Source organism: Lonchura striata, chromosome 4, assembly GCF_050655825.1.
Source record: "Lonchura striata isolate lonStrDom1 chromosome 4, ASM5065582v1, whole genome shotgun sequence".
Classification (NCBI taxonomy): Eukaryota; Metazoa; Chordata; class Aves; order Passeriformes; family Estrildidae; genus Lonchura; species Lonchura striata.
In genome coordinates, this window is record NC_140706.1 from 31,698,617 (window position 1) to 31,721,879 (window position 23,263).

Here is a 23,263-nt window from a genome sequence, read left to right on the forward strand (position 1 = left end):
GCTTTAAGAAACCAGGACGCTGCATCCTGAAGCTTACTGATTGTTGGGCTGAGGGGGACGCTAAAGCAGCAGATAAAGTTGATGCATTTGTTGTAAACTTTCCAGCATTCAAGCTTTATTTGTCCGAGTTTGATACTCCCCTCTGTGGGTGGAGAAGCTGAGGGACTGGCTGACGTCACCCAAAGAGTAGGGATAAGAGCAGTGCCCAGAGCTTTGGAATGAGTAAAACTTCTTAGGAGATATAAAAGGTCGGCTGCCCTGTCTGGCAGGTGGTTTGCTGACAGCAGCCTTCCTCCTATAGCTCAACTTCTCACACAGACCCAAGAGACAAGAACAGTAAAAAGGAAACTCTGTCCACAATGCCACAAAATGTTGTTCTCCAAGGACCGTCACCCTGGGGATTCAGGCTCTCAGGAGGAATAGATTTTAACCAACCCTTAATCATAACCAGGGTATGTACTCTTTCCATTTCCTTTCTGTTTGTTCCATTAAATAGTTGTTGTAGATTTCCATCTTTTATTTTTCTGGAGTTCAGAGATGCAGACAAAGCTGTGAGTAGATAAAATAGTAGCTGCTTGCTCTGAGGAAAGCCAGCTGAATACTAGGAGTTATTATAATGTGTTGTGTGACATGTTTCTGTATTGGTCTAAAAGACTTTAACTGCACTTTTACTTAGGTCTCAAAATTAAATTCAAGTGCCTTGGCAGCAGAAAAACCCTGGCATGATTTCCCAGGCTTTCAAAATTACATTTAAGCCCACTAAAAGCAAGACCTCACTTTTATGCTTTCGACAACTAGCCTCTCTGATCATTGGGGGAGGAAACTGCTTGGCAGCAGCTCCTCATGCCTGGGAGTTTGTGCTTTGCAGATTACTCTGACTCTTATTTAATTAAACCAAGTTCTGTTTATTGCCAGCAAAGGCAAGAATAACTGTTTTTACATATCTGAAAGTCTTCACTTTCATGAATGTTAAGTGTGAGTTATTAGAAAGCTACCCAGCCCTGCATACAAAAGAGGGTGGGTTATTTGGTGGGTTTTTGCCATATTTAGAAATTAAAAGTTTACCTTGCCCTCCCTCCCCTAATAAAAGGCAAGAATTTGAGCCTTCATTCTTTTTCATGGATTTTGAGGTATTAGCTGCAGTATAAGAAACCAGTGACTCGATCAATGTAGCATACAATACACTGTCAGCTGCCCTGCACCTACAGATGTGGATCTGCTCAAAAGACAGGATATATATTTTGAGAATTTCTATCTTTTAAAAATTCTGCTCAATGCACATCAGGCTAGAATTCATTCTCCTTATATTTCTGCTGCTTTTCAGGACCTTAGACACACCAAATACATGTTCCATGAGCCTCCAAATTGCTATAGGGTTTTTTGGTTTGTTTTTTGTTTCTTTTAAAGCCCTACACTATTACTCACTATATACACTATACCTGGTATTGAGTAAATGTCAAAAGCCTTGAAGGATGGACACCACTAGTGATGTCTTGCAGTAAATATGCTTCTAACCAAGAATCAATAGAAAGTTTAAGGACCATCTTTTCACATATTAACTACTAAAAATTAACTTCATTATTCATTCCAGATTTATAAAAGCATTAAAAATATGTATTTTAAATAGAAGTAAATTAAAATGCTATTATTTGACTGAATGAAGTTGCATAACAACTATTCACAGAATATAGCAAAGCCTTTGGAGAAAGAGAAGACAGAAACACTGAATTTTAAAAAAAAATCTCTGGATGTTTTGGGGCCTTCATTGCCTTTTATGGGCCTCTAAAAGAAAAATAGTTTCCATTATCTCTAATGAAAAATATTTTAGCGGTGTCTGGTTTGTATTTTCTTTGTGTTTAGATTAAGTGCAATGAAGTTTAAAACTGCAATAACAAAGGATGTTACTATAAATATAACTTTCTAAAGAATAAATTACTTCGCAGTTGACTCATACCTACCAAATGCCTCACAAGACATAATCCATTGGTTTCTGGCATATTACAGAAATCACATTTCAAGTAGTACAATAACATATATATATATATATATATATATATATATATATATATATATATAAAATATATATAGGAAAAGAAGGTTACATTTGCTTAGCTCACACTTAAGAATATTAACAGTAAATTTGTTTAAAGATAGTATTTTTGTTGCCACTGCATATATTTAGAAGAGTCCCTCAATAAGTATTCATGCAATACTCCTTAACAAATAGAGAATATTTCAAAAGATTCACCACTCTTGCCTCTTGGAGTCTAGATGTTCTTTTTGTAAAAGTTATCATAAGCAGCCTGTTCACACTAGGTTTAACTGTCCGGAGAAGAAAAGCATAACAATACATAGAAATTATTTTAAAATATATTCTGAATAAAATAATTGGACAGGTGTTAAGATTGGCTGGCTATGTCCTTGTTCAACAAGAGACAGCTTTTATCAGGACTTGTCAAGAGAGACAGACATAGGAGATCATTATCCACCTGTCTAAAGAACAGATGTCACTTCAAAAGCTCATGTAAAAAATTGTTCTGTTGTTTTGACTGTTTCAAGCAAATGCAAAAACTACAGACCATGATCACTGGGAGAGAGGAAGAACAGGAGGGGAGTAAAAGTCAATATATTCAAATTCTATTATGGTCATAAACAATAAATTAACTACAAAGACTGAAAATATTAAAATCCTTGAACTTTGCATAGATGCAAATAAATTGCATTAATTAAACTGATTACAGGAACAATTGTAACTTTGTACAATTTGGAGAGAATGGTAAAACATTATCAAATCTATATTTAAGTTCTATTTTATTTTTATAGACCATTACCAACCACAATGCAAGTATTCATAGTAACTCAATTTTATGTTTAGCCACTCTGCAGACATTCATAGCTCTCTTCAGAAAATACAAAACCTGAAATATTTATGATGGTGTAAGGTGATAAACTTTACAAGTCCATTATCAGATGCAGAGATGTTTTCTTCAGAGTTTCATTGGAGACATTTGACTCTCACATGGTTAAACAGTTAGTCTGTGACATCTGAATGATCAACACGTATTTTTGTATTTATCCAAATCCAAGACACCCAGGATACAGGAGTAACAGGCATACCATGCAGACACGGCCTGAAGAGCAAGACAAAAATTTTCCCAAAGCAACACTAAAATCTACCTCATGAAGCCAGGGTGAGCAAGCAACAAACACTACAGTCACACCACAATTCTAAGTGTTCAAAATACACAGTTAATGTGTCACTAATAAGAAACAGCACCACTTACATTATTGACAACATCATAGCCATGTTATCTTGCACTGCACAACATGATCCCTGCCTGTAAAATGCTGTCTGCAGGGCAGGTGGCTGCTCTGCACCCTAGCAGACCTGGGCACGTAGAGCTCAGCACCCCCATCAAGGTGTTAAGGCCCAAGAGACACCTCAGGAGCTTGGCAATGATCAATTCAGCCAAGGAATAGGAAATACAGACTCCTGTGCCTTTGCTCCCACCAAATGACAGTAGCCCCATTCAAACATCTAAGTGCTTCACTGCAGCTGCTGACAACTTACAAAAGCAGGGATTTAGCAGCAGGGCATGTTCTGCTAGCAGCACAGCTGCAGGGGAATGCACTGTGCTAGGCAGATACACTACTTTATAAGGCAGGATCACCATCTCAGGGCTTTGCTGCAGTATGTCACAGGTACAGTAGACGATTTGTTGTGACTTGTAAAACACATAAGCTGCAGAGTAACCTCCATAAGAGTTATACAAGCTAAGTTACTCTTGAGAGGGAACCAAGAATGGTTGGTTTGCCCAGTTAGGTATTAAAGCATCAATAGTCACATCGAAACACAAAGAATTCTGCTGCAGTTTGTCATTGCAGACATATTCACATGTTAAGCGAAATCAGGAGCAATTCCATGTTGAAGGCAGAAGAGTGATCATACCTCTAACCCCTGTCATATTATAGTGGTGTAACAGGTCTCAGTGCTGATCACTTATACTTGCAGCTGTGGAAGTTTGAGAAGTAGACAATTTTAAAGATTTCAGACTCAGAATTTATAAACAACTTCCTCAATTCATATTCGAACAGATTATTCAGGCACCTGAACACTTTGTTAAGTACACAATTCACTAGTCCATTCTTTTGAAGACTGAGAGTGCAAAAGTCTGCAGCTGGCCACAAGCACCCCTTTGGAAAGTTTGCCTGACTTGATAATAACACATGCATTGTAGTTTGCTACAGTGATATCAAAAAAAGGTTACATGCAGGATTGCAGAAAAAGAGCTCGCAAAAGAACCTCTTTGATCATTCAGACTCACCTAATGGAGATGGAAAGAGGAGAGAACTACTCCCCTTCACTGATTTTTGCCATTATTTCAATACTAATACAGTGCAGCTCATAGTAAAAAAATTTCTATTTGGCTTTTATGTTGATAGTAGTGTTCCCTTCAGAGACAAGTCTGCCAGCTTCACCAAAGCTGGAGTTCAGAACATGCTGGAAGTATGCTGGGCAGCTTACTCTCTTGCTTTGCTGGAAAACTGTGAAATACCAGAGCTGAATGATGCCTCCACAGTATGTTTTGCAGTCAAGACAACATGTGCTTTCACTATATCAGAAAATAGTAAGAAAAATTCTCTCCAATAACTTTTTCATTTAATATATGCCATAGGTAAAAGAACTGCATTTGGAAATAAAACTATAGTGACATCTTTTTGCCTTCACACTGGGATTTATTTACTTACAAATAGGCAGATAATGTTACTTTGCATGACCAAACTTGTCCCTTCTGCTGTTCAAGAGCTGAATTTCAGAAGTGTATGTGCTACATGCATCAATTTCATGTTGCTGTCCAGGTAATCAAGAGATGCCCAAAATGGCAATACACATGTAAGGGACAGAAATCCCACTCAGTCACCTAATATCTCTTTGTGTATGTGGTATGTGTAAGTGTTGTGGTAGCAGAAGAAGTCACCTCTTGCAAATAGAGGCCTGTAATTCTAGAACAAGCTTCAGTAACATCTAAGGTCGTGGCCTCTCTACCATAGTTATTTTAAAGCAAAATTATGTTGTATTTCAATTAGTTTCACAATTGTACAGAAGTTTGTCAACTAGACAGAAAAAGAAAAAAGCAAGCATAGAAAGATAAGCTTAGGGCTATTTCTGTAAATGCCACAGATGGTGGTACATATACATAAAGTATGATTTGCTCCACACAGACCACCATGAAGGATCAGGGCCACTGTTACTTAAATGCCATGGGATTTAAACCTAATTACTCTAAGGAGTTTAGCAGCATAATTTCTTAACAGTTCTTTTCTACTGCTGGTGTTGTTAAGGGGAAAACATAACTTTTTTTCAAGCAAATTATATATACAATGACAGTAGAGAAAGAATATTTAAAGATGAGTTACAGAATTAACATTAAGTAATGGTGAGTAATTACAGAAATCAGAGTGGAAACTAATGCAGAAAGGTGAAGATAATTTCTTTCCAATTTGGAGTTATGATGAATAAAACATTCATGTGGTTTCCTGACAATAGAACTACTGAGCCTTTGGCAAAATACCTCCCTCATCCAACAGGAAATAGGAGAACATGATGAAGTTTATTTTCTCTATCAGTTTTTAGGCATGCATGGTGATTAAGCAGTTACATTTTGGTCTTTTCAGATTACACCTGGAAGCAAGGCTTCAGCCGCCAACCTGTGCCCTGGTGATGTTATTATAGCTATTGATGGTCTAGGCACAGAGAACATGACACATAATGATGCCCAGGAGAGAATTAAAGCAGCTACACATCAGCTTTGTTTGAAAATAGAGAGGTACGTGTACACATCTGCCTATTTCTGAAAGAAGATACTACTCAATCAACAGTACAATTATTATATGGTCTAACTATTCAAAATAGTTTGAGGAAGTTCTCAAGATCCTTAAAATTACAAGCAACCAGACCTACCTCTTAAACTCCAGATCAAGCAAAACTCCCCAAAACTCATCTTTGTAGGCAAAAAAAGAACAGCTTCCCTCAGGTTATTCCCAGTGTAATTCTGCTGACTGTACAAGTCCTCTGTTCACTGTCAGTAAGCAAGCAGCTCTTCATGTTTTGGGGAAGTAATAAAATCATCTAGTGTCAGTTGTTCAGTGACCTCTCTGCTGTAACACTCCCTCAGCCACAGGAGCTTATCACTGCCTCCTTCTCCCAGCCACTCATAAAGCTGAAACTGCATCATCCCAGTTAGAGAAAACAACATCATGTCACACTTTCATAAGGGGTGACAAAGGAGTGAGTTGAAAGCCAATCAATCTCTTTGGTCACAACATATTAGCCTAATAAAGGATTCTCAAAGCAATGTTCAAAATAAAACTGAGAAACACTGTCTTACCTGAACTGCAGTAATCCAGAAACTTTTGTTTGTTTGTACTTTTCTCTCTACCAGAGCCAGGAAGAGAAACAATCTGCAGCTTCACATCTCCAGCTGAGTTTGTTCAGCCTGTAATCAGAATCACTTGGCACACTCTTTCAGCTGTCTCCAAAACTAAGACAGGGCTGATTAACCTGAGGCTCTCAAGGAGGCACAGCTCTTTATTGTAGCTGACTACAATATTTCTTTTGAAATACAAAAGTGTTTCTTATTTTTTAAGGAGTTTTGTTGGATTGCTAGAGCACACATCGTAGTTTAAAATTCTTCCTGTTAATTCAATATTCTGCTACAGTTTGATATGCCATTTAACAACTATCTTGGGATGTCAGTTTCAAGATGTGATAAATATATATAGAACAAGCAGCACCAGATTAATATTTAACGTTACTACTATGCTACTTTAAAATTAGCAGCCACATTTCACTTTGTCAATAAAAACAGAACTGTAACTGATATTTTCATGTTTGTTACTCCTGCCTACGTCACTGAAAGAATAATCTCTGCAACTTCAATTTCCCCTTGTAAATACTTTGCATACTTAGATTGCACTTCAGCATTAAAAAGCAGGCTTGACATGAGAGTTATGGTCTTTAAAAAATAATAAATTGCTGTTTAGGATTATTACTAATATATTCAGTTATTCATATAAAATATTCTGAGGATCCAACATTAATTCTTGTAACCATTAAAAAAAAAAAAAAAGTTTGGTCAGCTCAGGTCAGAAAGACATTAATCTCCCTTTCCTTTTGCATTTGGTAACTATTAACAACCTATTTCCCATTGTTAATAGCATACTTTTTTTTTTTTTAAGCAAATACATTATATACATCGGTTACCTATCAGTGATATATTTTTATGTCAAAATACTAAAAAAGCATAGAAAAAGCCTGCAGATTTACCAGCTGCATTATATTTTATGGGGACATACACAACTCCATAAGAATTCAAATTATTTAAATTCTGCCTTTCTTTCTTTCTAGGGCAGGAACTAAATTATGGTCCCCACAAGTTTCAGAAGATGGCAGAGCACATCCCTTTAAGATAAATTTGGAAGCTGAACCCCAGGTATGAACTCTGAAAAGTTACCTAACCATTTTCATTTGCCTTTTTAAACTCAAAAAAATCTCTCTTGTGGTCATTAAAATTCTTTAACTAGAACTTCATCCATAATTGGCCAGTTTAAACTCATATGAACCACCATGACATCCAAGAACGTCATTTTATCTGACTCAATGTTTTTGATTTTTCAGCTGTAACCAAAACAAAACATTAAAAAGCTACAACAAATTCACATTTTCCTTTAAGAGTCTACATATCTCCATAGTTTTATTATAGAAATAAAAGAAGCCCTCTTATTCTGGTACAGTTCAAGTTGCTTTAACTCTTTTAGAGATTCTTCATCATATGAAGAAGTTCTTCATTCAGCAATAAATATCAAGTACCTAAGTGATGAACTCATCAGATCACAAAATTCATTTGGATGTAGTCAGTTAAATTGAGAGATCTTTAAATGATGATCTCTTTACCTCCATACATTTTTATACTATGCCACAGAACTGAAGTTTACATATTCACAAAAGACCCATGTACAGGTCAATAAGCAAATCACTCACCACTGCTGACTAGGAATGTCTTGATCACTGTATATGACTAAAGCAAATCCAACCAATCAACAGCCATCTCTCTTTTCAAACTCAAAAAAAGAAAAAGCTACTATGAGTCAAAGCCTTCATATTGCTAATAGCAAATTAGCTAGATACTGCTTACAATTCATCCTTTACTTCTTTGTCATTCCTCTTTAACCTACATAAACATTTGCTGTTATCTCAAGAGCAGGGAGGGAAGGAGGGAAAGATATTCTGCTGATCCTGGAAGGCCTGGTTCAAAGCAACTATTTATTCAAAGTATTTATTCTGTGATATCCTAGGGAAAAAAAAAAGTAAGTCTAGATTCCATTTCAATGATCCCTGTGCAATAAATACTTCCACCAATTCTGCTTTCGCAGAGATGCTCCCAAACATAAATACAGCACTTCAGTGTTACATTTCTCTCTCTTTTTTCTGATCTAAAACTTGCATTAAGTAATACAGCAAACTCCATCAGAAATAATATAGCCTCTTCAGCAGCAGAAATACTATAGTGAAGAAACAAAACTATTTTAAATGCATATTCTTGTGGAAGAGCTAGGATACACATTAGCTGTGGAACAAATTAATTTAAAAAGCTATAGAGAAAACCATGCAGGTATGTATGACACAAGAGCAATCCCCCTGCATGAAAGCTGCATTCCTAAAAAGGACAGTTCCTTAAAAATAGATCACAAGATTTAACTAAGTGATATTTGGCAGACTATTGAAATGCAGCCTCCATTGGACAATCTGAAAAATTTTCTCCTAGATTAAACAGCCAGCATTTTCATTTAGTATATCTCTTTTTTATTCCTAGGAAGTTCAGAAGTACTGAGTATATTTCATAAATAGCAGTCATCCAAAAAGTAGCAATCCTTGCAAGCAAATAACCATTCCTGTAATGTTTTACATTTTATATTAAATTCTTCCATCTGAGCATCTATCACTTCCCATGAAAAAAAAAATATATATAGCCTGTTTTTCTACAATTGCTGGAATTTAAAATTAAATTTTGCAGCATATTTAGTCACACCACGAGACACAGCAGCATGTATACCAGTACAGAAAACAGTAAAAGTTTCTGGAATCTCAGATGACAAATTTTTGCACAACTACAACCTGTGCTGTCCAAGTCTTCTAAAACAAAAATTTCACTGTCATCAAATAGACATTTTAAAATTCACTAAGAATGTTATGAGAAGACAGTTATTTAAGATACATTATGAGCCAACTAAATAACAATAACAAATGACAACTTACACAGTCTTCTTAATAAGTACCTAATTCAAGTGTGTAAGCTGATAAAAGATACTTACAAATGAATGGAAACTCTATTTTGAACTGTTCAGCTATGTGGCCAAATATTTGGCCAAACAATGCTTACTTTAGCTTCAATGAATGCAAATTATTCTATGGGTGCATGGAGATGGCTGTGTAAAACAATTACATACTGTGCCTACATACAGCTATGGAACAAGGAACCTTCACACTGTAGCAACCTTGTGAATCAGCCTGAGAATCTCCCAAAAACCATCTGGAGACTGATGCAGGCAATTGTCAGAGCACTGAGAAATTTCTCACTATTTTTAAATCTGGGAAGAGGAAACTGAGGCAACAGTTCTAATCCACAGCAATAAGTGGCTGACAGAGAGTCACTCTTGAAAGCTACACATTCCCACATAAAAAAACAGCCACCCTGATTTTGATAGCCTGGAACAACCTAGTGTGATGGATATGTAATAGGAAATATAGGAAATAGCAGACCACTTGAAGAATTACTAATACAATCACATTGTATTCTGAATAAAAGCAATTTAGAACATTAGGTTCTCAACAAATTTAAGTGGAAAAAGAAAACAAAACCATCTAAATGGCAAATCGTATCACAAATTATTTTTAAAATGCTTTCACCTATATTGTCAATGTAAAAGAATATAATGACTCATAAATGTTTTCTGTTATGATCCCTTTAACCTCATTGAAAATAATTTTGTATTCATTGCCACAATTTCTTGAATTGTTTTTATTTGAACTTTTCTTTCTTACTTCTATCTTTGCCTTTGAACACTTTGTTCAGTCAGACTAGACTTTTGGCCATCAAGGAGATTATACATTCCTGGGAGATATATTATGCACGTAGATAAGCATAAAAATCTAAAAAAAACATAACCCATTGTTCTAAGAAGTTTATAGTCTATTACACTTATAATCAACTTTTGAAACAATATAATTGTGCTGGGCTAGTTTTGAGGACCTACCTCTCTTTATTCAAAGATAGATGAGCATTCAAAGATAAAGTTCTTAGTTACATGATATCTCCAAATTGTACACATTTGTGTTCTATAACAGCAATTACCCCAAGAAATGCCATCATATAGGCTATGATGGATGCATTTCTACAGGCTTTTGGTGCTACATTATTTCTATTCCTGATACCTGTATCAATGCAAAAATGTAGCTAGCCCCGAAAAAAAAAAAAAATTAGTCAGTTGGGAAAAATAATTAATAAATTAAGTACTGTAACTTTCCAATATTCCTATTTTGAAATTTCAACAATTTCCAGTTCTCATTTAGCTTTTGAACTAAAGGAGGACTTCTCACACATTCAACGATATCAAACAAACACAAGAGCTGGACTATTTTTGCTGCTGTATGTTCTGTCACTGACATTTTATATTAATAGATGAGTTATAAAGAAAGCAGATTTTAAATCTCACTAACTGCAAGTTGTTTCACAACTGTTACATTGTAAACATGCTGTTATGGTGCCACATCATCTGCTCATTTCTCATAAGAAATGAAATATGGGGATGAAATTACAATGTTCACAGTTGGTTTTGTTTGTTTTGTATCATACATGGATTTGAATAAATTTTAAATACTTCAAAATTAATATCTTTCATTAAGCAGACATGATCCTAAACTATTAGATTATTTCCATTTACTAATACATTTTGTTAACTGCAACTCCTTTCTATCAGACAGAAAGAAGGAATTGCAAGTAAAACCTTTGTGCTCATTTATCTGATTACTGCTTTCAATAGCTTCTTAAAGTGCAATGCCGCTAAACATTTTCATTTAATAAAACTGCTTTCTACTGTTTGCATTTTCTGGTTGCATATTCTATATATCCATGACTTTTCTTTAGTGTGATCCTAAATATATTTTGGAAACTGTTGTATAACAATTGTACTCAAACCAAAACTGGAGAACTGGAAAATATTTCTATGAAAATTGAAGTATTAACCTGTGCTATCTTAACATTGAAAGTTCAAGTTTGTAAAGAAAACACCAATTCAGATTGTAGAAACCTATTTGTTAGAAACAAAAGCTTTTTATTACATATGGATGGAAGTTCAAATGGTCTCATAGCGCTATTTCCAAGGAGTGCCACATGCCATCAGGACAAGGTGATGGACTGCAGCAGTTAATGTTCTTTCTTCACCCACTAGGGAAAAAGGAAAAAACCCTTGGCAGATGACAACATTTTCTTTTTTTCAAAAAAAAAAGTAATTTTTTCACTATTTCTGAGGCTTAGGAGTGGATCTGAGCTGGAAGGGACCCAAAGGACACTGTAATAAATACACAAAATACAAATAAGTGAATTTTCATGCAGTCAAATGTCTTTATCATTCCTGGCCAACCACTACAGAAGGACACATTAAGATATCTGATAAAACATTAGAGATCTTATTTTCAGACCTTATCCTTTTGAATTCCACAAATTGAAGAAATTATCCTGGCAAACGACAAAAAAAGTATGGCAGAATATGGGCACATAGGCAGAACGATTTCTAATTTACCTATTTCTGGGTTTTACTTATTTATGACAAATTTACATTAAATTGTAGAGCAGTGCAATTTTTGATACACAGATATGCTTTAGAAATTAAATACATTCAAAATAATGTCCTTAATCTGATGTATGTTCAATATTTTTTCTCAGTTAAAAGAAGCATTAAAAATTATGTGTTTTCTAGGTAAGACAATAAAATCATATTTTTGGAAGTCCTTCTATCACTATGTGATGAAAATGAAGAAGCTAGAGATTAACACTAAAGCAAAGAAATTAAGATAAGCATACATGAAATGTTTTAAAAGAATGATGTAAACCATGTCAAATCTGTTGACCAACATGAAAGGTTACTGTAATATTCATCCCTCCCATTGCTTCTAAGCCTTCTGCTTTCCTGGAGGTGACAAATTAATATGTATGGCTCAAGCAATACATACAAAAATCATGGAAAAATATAATATGCTTGCACCAGTTTAAAAATAACAGAGTTGCAAAAGTAAAAACGCAGTCATTAACAATACTGGTGTTGTCAGATTTACTCATTGCTAGCTTTGGTGTGCATTGTAGCTCTGTGTGTTTTGTCTGCCTATCATGTACAGGAATTCAAGCCTATTGGTACAGCTCACAACAGAAGGGCCCAGCCTTTTGTTGCAGCAGCAAATATTGATGACAAAAGACAGGTAGTGAGCTCCTCCTATAATTCTCCAATTGGGCTCTATTCATCTGGCAATATTCAAGATGCGCTTCATGGACAACTGAGGGGTCTCATTCCTAACTCATCGCAAAAGTGAGTATTGGCATTTACTTATGATACATCGTCATTTGTGGTATATCATTATCTGTTCTGTTTTCAATTTTAAAGTCCAGCTCTTGCTGTTTTTTTCTGAGAATCAGGAGATTATTCATTATCCAAAAAAAAAGGATGATCAAGGAAATATTTTTTTCCAACACCAAGAAGTATCCATTCAGCTTTCTAAGTAGCAATGCTGCAGGTAGCTAAAATTTACCCTCCGCTTTGGGTTGCAACACTACCCTCCAACCTTCTCTCCTGTAAGTGCACTTTACTCTGAATGTTTCTGAACACTACAGTGATTGCATTTTGAACACCAGGAATGAACAAACTAAACATGGTTACTTTATGGCTAAAATTTGTAAACATGTTAGCTACGCTTAAACTAGAAAGCATTATGACTGAATGAGCATTTGTAGGCCAAAGAAAGGTATTTTATCTCTTTTTTCTTTACAGGATATCAACTACTTTGAACACAAGCATAATATTCGGCCCAAACCCTTCATAATCTCAGGCCGAAGCAGGTTATAAACTTCGAGTGCTGTGCTGGATTTGTTGCATGGTGTTATTTTTTTAATGGACAGATACTCACCGTTGACATTAATTAAGCATTCTGATGCATTTGAAATTTACTTGTAGTAGTAGACAGCATAATGCTGAAATTAAAAGCAAACAAACAAGAAGACTTTCAGAGCTCAGGCTTGACATTCAAATTTCTCTTTCCAAAAGAAAGTAGATCTACACTCCCATCTCAGTTACACTGATCAGAGTCTGAAGTAACTGCAGCCATGATTCAGTTTACAGTGCAGCGCCAGATATTGTACACTTACAGATCTTTGGCACTGTGAACTTCTTCTGACCAAATGTACTGTAATTTGTTAACATGCTAAATAAAAGCTACATGGTACATATATATTACTTATTACATATAAATAAAAGATAGCCTACATATAAATAAAGATAGCTAAAGATAGAGAGTTATAAGCTAGGCCATTCAGAGATTTCAAACTTGCATTTCAGCAGACCTCTTTCCAGAAGGTAATCTAATGCTGAGCTAAAAGTAGGAAAACTGATGACACAGATTTGTAAAGTTCCAATGCAGAAAATCTTATATATTTATATCCACCATTTTTGTGTAATAAACCTCCATCTTAACTGGTGATGAAATACCTCACTACTGTTTTCATTATTACAGAGGGGAAAAAAACAATGAAAACTCTGTGCCTAAAAAATAAAGGAAACTCTAAAGGGCCTGAGGGATTAAATATATTGTGATGTGATCCTTTATCCTTTCTATCAGTAGCAGTTTGTGGGATCAGTAGGTAGCATGTAAAGCTGGCTTTGGGACCGCTAGGTACCATTCTACAAGTGCCTAGATTTATGAAAAGTCAAATGAGTATCAAAAGCCTAATCTCACAATTCAGAAATTAAAATGATGTAGTATTTTCCATTAAAATGTTGAAGGAAATGGCCTCTTACCAAAATATAAGATGAAGAAAATAAACTGCAAAAACTACTCCAGCAGCAATGCAACAATTTTAAGAACTTTGGCTGGGCAAGGTCTGTCCAGAATTCTAGCCCTGGGGAGGGTCTGCACACTGCAGAATCTCTGACACAGGGCTTTACATCTACAAAACCTTGGTTTGTCACAGTTTTTCTACTACTTTTTCATCAGCTGGACACAATCCACTGCTAAACACAGCAAAAAACAAATGACCACCTCAGCTCTAAATATCCCTTTAGAACAGAACAGCAGAGGCTAAATAGGACTTTGACTAAAAGAAGACATGACTGTGGACTGTGAGTTTGAGCTAATGGATTGGACATTGGACAGAATTTTGGACTTTACTCTGGTGAAACTAACTGGAAATTTTCTTTAATATATAACTATATGTTGTCTATTTTTTACCTATAATTTATTCTTTTTTAATATTAGTTTGGCTTCACGTAGCAAGAGTGAGAGTTGTGTTTTTCTAGTCTTTTCTTGCTACATTCCATTTACTAACACTGTTAGCACTGACAAAACTTATTCTACTGCACGATGTGATGGTGCTATTGTTTCTTCTAAAAGAAAATACTGCAAATATGTATGTTGCCCTGTGTGAACTTTTTGGCTGGCTCATGTTTGGTGATGATGTACAACTATATTTGCATTAAGGCTTGTGTACCATTTCAGGAATGCTTTTTTTTGATGTGCCTTTGATGAAAAAATATATATTTCCCTTTAAAACTTTGAGAAAGTAGTCCTACACAAATTCTGCTTTGAATCAAAGGGAGAATTCTGAGTTTTCTACTCCACCCAGGAGTAGCTACTGGGCAGAGTTCTGTACTATCAAACTGGGAAACAGAGCATTGTCGCATTGTCCCAGGTTTACACAGAACCCTGATATCAGGGTTGATTATATCATTTATTATGCCACAGAATATAACATAAACAGTAACCAATGACTGCAGAAAGATTTGATTATGTGCTGTTACACAGCAACAGCAAAGAAATACTCCATACCAAAGAAATCCTCTGAGGTACTATGCAGGCAAGATTGACGTGTTCAAAACAATGATACCGAAAAAGACTTCAGGTCTAATATTCACATTCTTTTGCTAATCTTTTTCCAGGTATGTTGAATTGGAGTACAGTTACTTCAGTCATGTCAAGCAACACTACTATTTTTAAAAAGTGTGCCTCTTTTTTTTTATATATAAATTATATGCAAAGTCTACTTCAAAAGCCGTAAGTTTAATTATCTAAATTAACCCATTGTTCTTGTGAAGGTACATTCTATTGGAAACACTGTAATTTAGAAAAGCAAAAGTAAGCCTGGATGTTTGAGTAACTTTTCTTCTTTGTATTGATCAACAAATACTTTTTTTTAAAAAGTTGTTAAACTAGTTCTAAAAGATTCATATATATCTTACTCTAGAATTGAAGTAAATCTAGGAAATGTCACATTCATTATTTTACACTACTTCATAGTAGTTTTTCAACAGTGTAGTGAGATGATTGTGAGGTACAGAACTGGAATGATGTGTCTAGGATTCTTCCAGTGATGCAGGTGTTTATTCTGTCTCTGGCATGAACAACTTACACTCTGGCATGAACAACTTACATAAACTTTGCCTGCTACTTCTTTTATAGATTGTAAGAATTACTCACTTAAAACAAAGAATTTTAGGGAGGTTTAATTATTCCTCAATAAAACCTAGCATTAAAAATGTAAAATAATGTTATATACTGAATTATTTACTCTATCAAAGTATTTTTACTATCTTTACTATCTATTAAAAAAAAAAAAAGCATGCTAGAATTTTAAGGACTGCTTTATAGCTGGCCTTGATACTTTTATAGGAACTATCATCAATGACTACACATACTTTTGCTTTTCTCCACTTTTTGTACTTTTGCTTTTTGGAGCTTGTTCCGTTTATGCGTTTCAGCGCTGTTAACATCACGGTACCCCTGTCCTTTTGTCTTTGCTCTCTGTAATGCCATGCACACTGCTCCCTTTCCTGCACTCTGGCCATGAACACAGTGGATGCAGCACTCCTTCGGGGCTGGACTGCGGCAGTGGGCGCAGCACCCCCTCTTCAATTAGCACGGTCAGCTCCATCTGCCCCACCGAGCTGAAAGCAGTGTCCAAGATGGCCCCTAATGTTCCCCTGGAGATGGAGCTCCCCGGTGTCAAGATTGTACACGCTCAGTTTAACACGCCTATGCAGCTGTACTCAGATGACAATATCATGGAAACACTGCAAGGCCAAGTTTCTACAGCTTTGGGGGAAACACCTGTTATAAGGTAATTAGAGGGGCATCTATAATATTTATGAATACACAAATTTAAAGTACGCCAAAAAATAGTATCGCACTGTTTCTATGAAAAATAGGGAAAAGGTTAGAGAGAAACCAAGTAATTTAAAACCATTCAGTATTTTCACTAAAAAATTTCTGGGTTTTAACCAGAAGTATTAAAGGAGTCCTTCAGAATGTACAAATAAATATTTCATAAGTAATAATCTTAGAGCTGCAGCTAATAAATAAAAAAATATGATACTACCTGGACTATTACCTGACTGACCACTCCAAGACTCCAATTCCCTCCAAAATTTAAAACTTTTAAATAAACTGTTATATTTATCTAATTATTATTTCATAATATCCTCTTATTAATAATTCATAAAATAATAAATAAAATTTATATCCACCGTTGAAATTCAGGTTACGAAGATTAGGAAATATTATAGATTATTGTCATGTTCCAGATACTTAACCCCCATTCTAGACAACTCATTCAATACAACTAGATCTTGTGCAAAAAGAGACAGAATTTACTGTAGGCCTACAAATCCATGTCTGACTTATGAATTCATTCAGTGCACAACTAAAGTCAGGTAGGAACTTTACATATATAGATAACAATTATGATTATACAATAAAAACTTTTAAAGCACTATTAATTATTTAGGAGACAATCCACCATTTAAGTTGCTTTATCTTTACCTCTGCACAATAGTAACCTATTTTCCTGATTTATAACAGTACTTAAGTTAATTCATAATATGTATGGTGTAAACTAAAGCTAATTACTAATATTTTAAATAAGCAATAATCACTGGCACCAATGAGCCTTCTTCAGCACCTTGCAGAATTTGGCTGTTGCTAACAAAAAAATCTATATTTCTATAAAAGTATTTCGGTTCATCCTATCTAATGAAAACTGTAGTCCATGAAGTCTTTTCAGAGTGAAGTTACTCTATTGCTTAAATATTTATGCTCAATCAGAACAATTAATGAACACTAAAAAAATATATTTGCTGCTTCATTATTGTGAAAAAATGGATTAAGTTCAAAGCAATCAGATTTCACACTGCCTGTGACATCGCCTACTCTCTCTATGCAGGTTTGAAATGTTTCTTGCTGTGGGATAGTTTTCACTATGTATGCATTAAGAAATGTAAGATGACACATTTGCGTCTGGGTTTTTTGTCTTCTTTATGTAATTGCATTATCACTTGCTTTATATATATTTTAGTAAAGAAGAGAGAATTCAGGGATTTAATTAAACATTGCCAAGAATTGTAAAAACTACACTACTTCTATTCATTAAAAGCTTCTGACAAGAGAAACTGGTAGATTTTTCACCAGCTTAAAGATGTCTCAAAGAAATCTACTGATTGATGAAGATCAAAAAATTCATATAAGCAACAGCTTATATGAATCACTGTCCAACTGCTGCCGCTCTTACTGGGCCATTTATCAGCTTGGATGCTACCCTGGGAAACCAAACCATTTAAAGCAAAACCTGTCTAATTCTTTGTGGACAGTAGGAAGCCAGTTGAAATAGGAAATTTAAACTGGACATTTGTGCGTGTAGCTGTAAGATAACAGACTTCATCAAAGTATATTTGGCTGCTTCTGATTACCCCCAGCAAGTGTATGAAATTTAGAAATGCTACATATTCAGTCTACCTCCTGTCCGTGCATATAGTTCTCTACTCTTCCTCTTGACTACTTAGGATGCCATTTATCATGAACAATTTAAAATATTCAGCAAAGTTTAAAATGCCATGAAATATTCTCAGTAAAATCTTTGTCTCACAGGTCATTTGAGATCCAACCATCAACTGCTGTTTGGACAATAAATTACTTTATATTTTTTTATCATAACATTGCCATTGCAAAAGAAAGTCTTGTCTTATTTTTATTAAATTAAGAAATAGAACTTCCATTTTTTAGTATTCACCTTACAGTGTTTCCTATTTTGCAATACTTATTTCACTCCTTTTTGTAATCTCCGTATGTTTAATAAATAACAATTCTCTTAGCCAACTAATCGCTATATTACCTAACTTAGAAGTCATGCTCTCCCAAAATATTTGACTGGTTAGGTTTTGGCTGACCTTATGTAAAGGCATGAGCTGTGATTTTAACAACATTCTTGAGGGCAGCTGCTGTAAAAAGGGAACTTCTGGATACCATAGCAGAGAGCACTTGGTAATATGGCAGATGATTACTGGAATGAAACTTCTGTGAGGTTAAATGGCTTTTCTCAAATGCCAGTATAGCCAAAACAGTAATTATGGAAATATGTCAATTAGTTTCTAGATTTATTTTTGTAACAGTTGCACTGATTTAAGTTTTTTCATTACTTTTTAGATCAAAAAGAGGCTATATAAAGCAATGCTACTTGGAAGAAAGTTTCTTAATAGTCGTAGGAACACATCTTTATGTTTGTTTCCTGAATCATACTCTATGCCTGGTAAAGATATTGCTTTAGAGTTATGTTTGATAAACTGTTTTTATCTGCTCTTCTTTCTCTAACACAGCAACCCATCTCCCAACTCAGTGTCTCAGTCTGACGTGTACAAGATGCTGCACGCCAACCAGGAGGAGCCCAGTCAGCCGCGCCAGTCTGGCTCCTTTAAGGTGCTCCAGAATTTAGTCTCCGAGGAAGGTGGTTAATAACAATATATTCTACCTGTTCATATCATTTTAAATGTTTGGGGGGGGGGGGGGGGTGTGGGGGGGAATTCATGAAGAAAATAAGAAAGATCAGAGATACAAGAATTTCTGAAAGCCCAAATCATTCCAGATCTCATAGTTACCACACCAGCCTCCTGCCATTTCCCCTCCTTACTTTAATAGCAAGCAGTCTCCTCTGTGAATACAATGCAGGTGCTGATTACATTTTCCAGAATCTCCTCTCAGATTTTAAGATCTTTAATATCCAAAGTTGACTTTAACTGAACAATAAAGTTTTATCTGTGAGAATTTTTGGGACAAGCTGCTTATACTCATGACACCAAGAAAGAAAACACCCTCTTCCACATCTAGGAAAAGAGGAATTTAAACCAACTCCTGAAATCCCCTTAAAACCCATTTCCTCTTCATTCTAAATAAAAACTGAAGAAGACAATATAATTTGTAATCATATTTCCGTCAAATGAAATTTTGAAAAGAAAATTATTTAAGGCTGTAAGCTTGTTATATTTACAGTAAGCATAAAGAGCAAAATACAACCAAAATTAATCTAAAATGTAATATTTTAACTTTTAATGTTTAAATATCAATATTTATTAGAGGAGGAACAAGTCGTCTAATTGTCTACATATATATCATTGTGAGATTTTACTTAGCATTTTCTTGCATTTTTTGCTATTATTTTGTATTCATATCATGTTACTAATCTTTCCAAATTGTTGTACGGTTAGTTATATAAATAAGAAGCTTTCTGACAATAGGCCTTGATTACATCATGTTTCTGTGTTGAAGTCCAATCCTCCTCCCTCTCTGCTATATCCAGGACCTATTCTCAGAGAATTAGGTGATGTCCATGAGGCAGAGAGCACTGCATATGCAATCTTTTTTGTACTTGCTTTTGGCTACAGCTCACACATATTTTTCCTGATTCCAAAGAGGTGGAATCTGGCCTTCTAAACTTTTCTAGTGACACTGCATTGTTTATTCATGTAAGTGAAAGCCTGTAAATACATCCAGAAGTGTATGTACAATACAGAAAGTACAGAAAAGTGCAGAAAAGTACTTAACTGCATCAGATACTTTAATATTAGCCCATACATAACAGGATTGTTTTGTTTTTCAGATGGGCGCCCTGTGGGAACAAGAAGTGTGAAAGCACCTGTAACAAAGATACCTACTGCCATGCCTGGTGTCCAGAAAGTGCCACTGTGTGACAAATGTGGGAGTGGGATTCTGTAAGTTGTTTCTTTTTAGTTTTAGAAATCCCCAGCTCAAGCACACATCATCCTCAAACACCACTGCAAACTACAGAAGTGCGTTCCCATAATGCTGCCTAGAGCACAGAGATATAAAAATATATTGTTCTAAATGTCAAATTAGAATGTGTACCTGCAACAATTTCAATACAGATTATATAAGTTTTGACAAAGTACCACTGAGGTTTTAATTGAGATTTCTCAGGACCTTTTGCAAGTCAACTATTAAAAAATACATAATAAAACCAGCAGTTACCCATGCTGTGCTGTGTCAGGCTGTGAATTCTCAAAAAATTCTTGTTAATGCAAAGCATCGTTCTCCCAACCCAGTGGGAGTATCCAGAAAGCCTGTAGACCTGTTTTAAAACTATCATATTTCTACCTGATTGACATCGCTAATTTCAGCAAAGAGCACAAACGATGAACTGAGAAAACACAGACATGAAGAAAATCAAAGTGGTTTTGAAAGTCATTTTTGTCACCCTTTTGATAGGTTAGGCTGTGGTTTCTGTCTTGTAACCAAACCAATACGTTTCTTCAAACTCTTCATTTTCCAGTGCTCATGAACTATGTGATCAACTCTACAGCATTTTATGTCACCTCATTTTATATCAAACTCAGCATTCAACCTTAAATGATATAATAGTTTCTAAAACCACAAGATGAACAACTGTAAAGCCTTAAAATAAATACCTAGAACATACCTTGTATCATAGAATCATAGAACCGTTTGAGTTGGGAGGGACATTAAAGATCATCCAGTTCCAGCCCCCCTGCCATGGGCAGAGACACCGTCTAATAGACCGGGTTGCTGCACTTTTCTTTTCTCGTTTTAAATTCATACTAATTGATCGGGCTTTTTCTTTTCATTGTTTCCATACAGAGGGACAGTGGTGAAGGCACGTGATAAATACCGGCATCCAGAATGCTTCGTGTGCTCTGACTGCGATCTCAACCTGAAACAAAAAGGTTATTTCTTCGTGGAGGGCCAGCTGTACTGTGAAGCTCACGCCCGCGCCCGCATGCGGCCACCGGAGGGATACGAAACAGTTACGGTTTACCCAAAATGCTAGTCCTAGGTTAGCACACAAATGTATGCATGCACACAAAAAGCCTTTACCAGCATAGAACTGCAGTACAAGTGCCAGGATTTATGCCTAAATCCAAGGTAGCAGCTTTCAAACCTTTCCCTGGGGGATTCTGAGAGAGGCAAAGTCCTTGTTAGCCAGAAATAATATATTATACCAGCAAAAATCTGCTAAAATATTGGTTTTGAATCTGTCATTATAACTCAAGGAAGTGTATGTAAACTGAAAATGCTCTCCTAGAACACAAAAAGTGAAACAGCTGAAGTATTATATGAATGCTACAGAATCATGTACACACACACATATATATATATCTTATATACATAAGAGCTGTAAGCAAGACATTATTTTGAACATTAATCAAGTACTTGCGCAAACACCAACACCATCAAAGTCTTACATGCTGGGTGGCTATAAATGTAGAAACATGACAGATTAGAAAAGCAGCTATTTTACATGTTTAGTACAAAACAAGCTGTTGTTCATGTCTGTTATTCAACTATCATAAATGTATGCCCCAAACATGTTTTGCTTACTTTCCTCTGAATTTGGGGTTATATTGCCTTAATTTTCTGATGCATCAACTGTGATAAAAAATATATGTCAAGTCACATAATAAAATGGTTAGTATAATAAAGACTGGTTATTAAGAAGCAAAGCTAAATTTCTATGTTGTCTTAATGATTTTGAAATAATATCAACTTTCACATCACTTTGCAGGAAATTTTTCTAAGACATGCACACACATAAATTGTTTTTTTGGAAAAAGAACCTCACACTCTATTAAGAATTAATTGTGAATTGAGAATGAAAACAAATTTTCAAACTTTTCTGCAGAAAATGATACTGGATTTTTGTATCTCCATTTTTCAATTTCCATAATAGGAACAACAGGAAAATACCATCACAATATCTTTATTGCTGGTAAATTAAAGCTTGGACAACTTTAAAAATAAATGTTAATTAAAATATGCAAAGCCAAGGTCTTTTGTTAAAAAGCTTGGTGAAGTCCTAAGGAATAAAAAACCAAAAGCTGAAAGAATATGGATTTTTAATTAATTTCTAAAACTTGTCAAGGACTACATTGTTTTATGGTAGGTGCCAGCTATATAAACACATGTAAAGGGAAAACTATACTTGGCACATTTAGAAAATATCAAACCAAGTAATAAATTCTTTATTGGGGTATTTTGAACTTGTTCTAAAGTAGAAAAATCTATAAAATTTTACATAAAGTCCACAAGACTAGCAAAAAATTAACAACCTAGACAAAAACAATCTTATGTACTTTTCCATTCTATGACGTAATAAGCCTATAATACAAGTAAAATAGGGAATCAAAATTAATTATATATACTTTAATTTATTTTTAAAAATGCACAAGTCCCAAATATTTAAATACAATGTCCACACATTCAAAAACTTTTCAAAATGTCTTAAAGTATTTTTTCAGAATTCAAAAGTTTTAAAAATGTGTGTGTCACTGCATTTATTACTTACATTTCCATATCAAAAGCAGAGATTTAAAAAAAAAGTGTTGCACCCTTTTCAAGGTTAGTTCCTGAATTATTCTCGGGCACAAAACATAATTCTGCTCCTCAGGTATCATAGAGGAAATGTGTAGTATTAATATTTTTCCATTGATAAAGCGCATAAATCTGAAAATCCTTTTGAAAACAAGAGTGCACATAATGTCTATTTTTACAAACTTAAAATGTCGTTGGTGTTTTCAAATGTTTGTTTCATTTTTATGTCTTTGTGGAGTAACTAAAAGTAAAAATAAATCTGCTACATATGATACA

At 34.9% G+C, this 23,263-nt stretch overlaps 1 protein-coding gene across 3 annotated transcripts; it reads left to right on the forward strand.

Moving 5' to 3' along the window:
• Positions 1-217: 217 nt before the first annotated feature.
• Positions 218-23,263, forward strand: PDLIM3 (PDZ and LIM domain 3). 3 transcript variants are annotated; one of them, XM_021541453.4, is made up of 8 exons: positions 218-452; positions 5,677-5,828; positions 7,409-7,493; positions 13,099-13,166; positions 16,173-16,436; positions 18,964-19,091; positions 20,241-20,352; positions 21,257-23,263. In XM_021541453.4, exons 1-8 carry the CDS (start codon positions 360-362, stop codon positions 21,444-21,446), a joined length of 1,092 nt encoding a protein of 363 aa, XP_021397128.3. In that variant the 5' UTR covers positions 218-359; the 3' UTR covers positions 21,447-23,263. The 3 variants fall into 3 exon arrangements, with proteins under 3 accessions (XP_021397128.3, XP_085434833.1, XP_021397205.3); XM_085578707.1 differs by lacking the exon at positions 13,099-13,166 and adding an exon at positions 12,452-12,639 and having other exon boundaries at positions 21,257-22,098; XM_021541530.4 differs by lacking the exons at positions 13,099-13,166; positions 16,173-16,436 and adding an exon at positions 12,452-12,639.

What these genes read in the sequence shown, in the direction of transcription:
- PDLIM3 (XM_085578707.1), top strand. Translation starts at nt 360, where the DNA reads ATGCCACAAAATGTTGTTCTCCAAGGACCGTCACCCTGGGGATTCAGG. An exon ending in CTTTGTTTGAAAATAGAGAG is followed by an intron (nt 5,829 to 7,408) that starts GTACGTGTACAC and finishes CTTTCTTTCTAG; the next exon opens with GGCAGGAACTAAATTATGGT. An exon ending in GGGGAAACACCTGTTATAAG is followed by an intron (nt 16,437 to 18,963) that starts GTAATTAGAGGG and finishes TCTCTAACACAG; the next exon opens with CAACCCATCTCCCAACTCAG.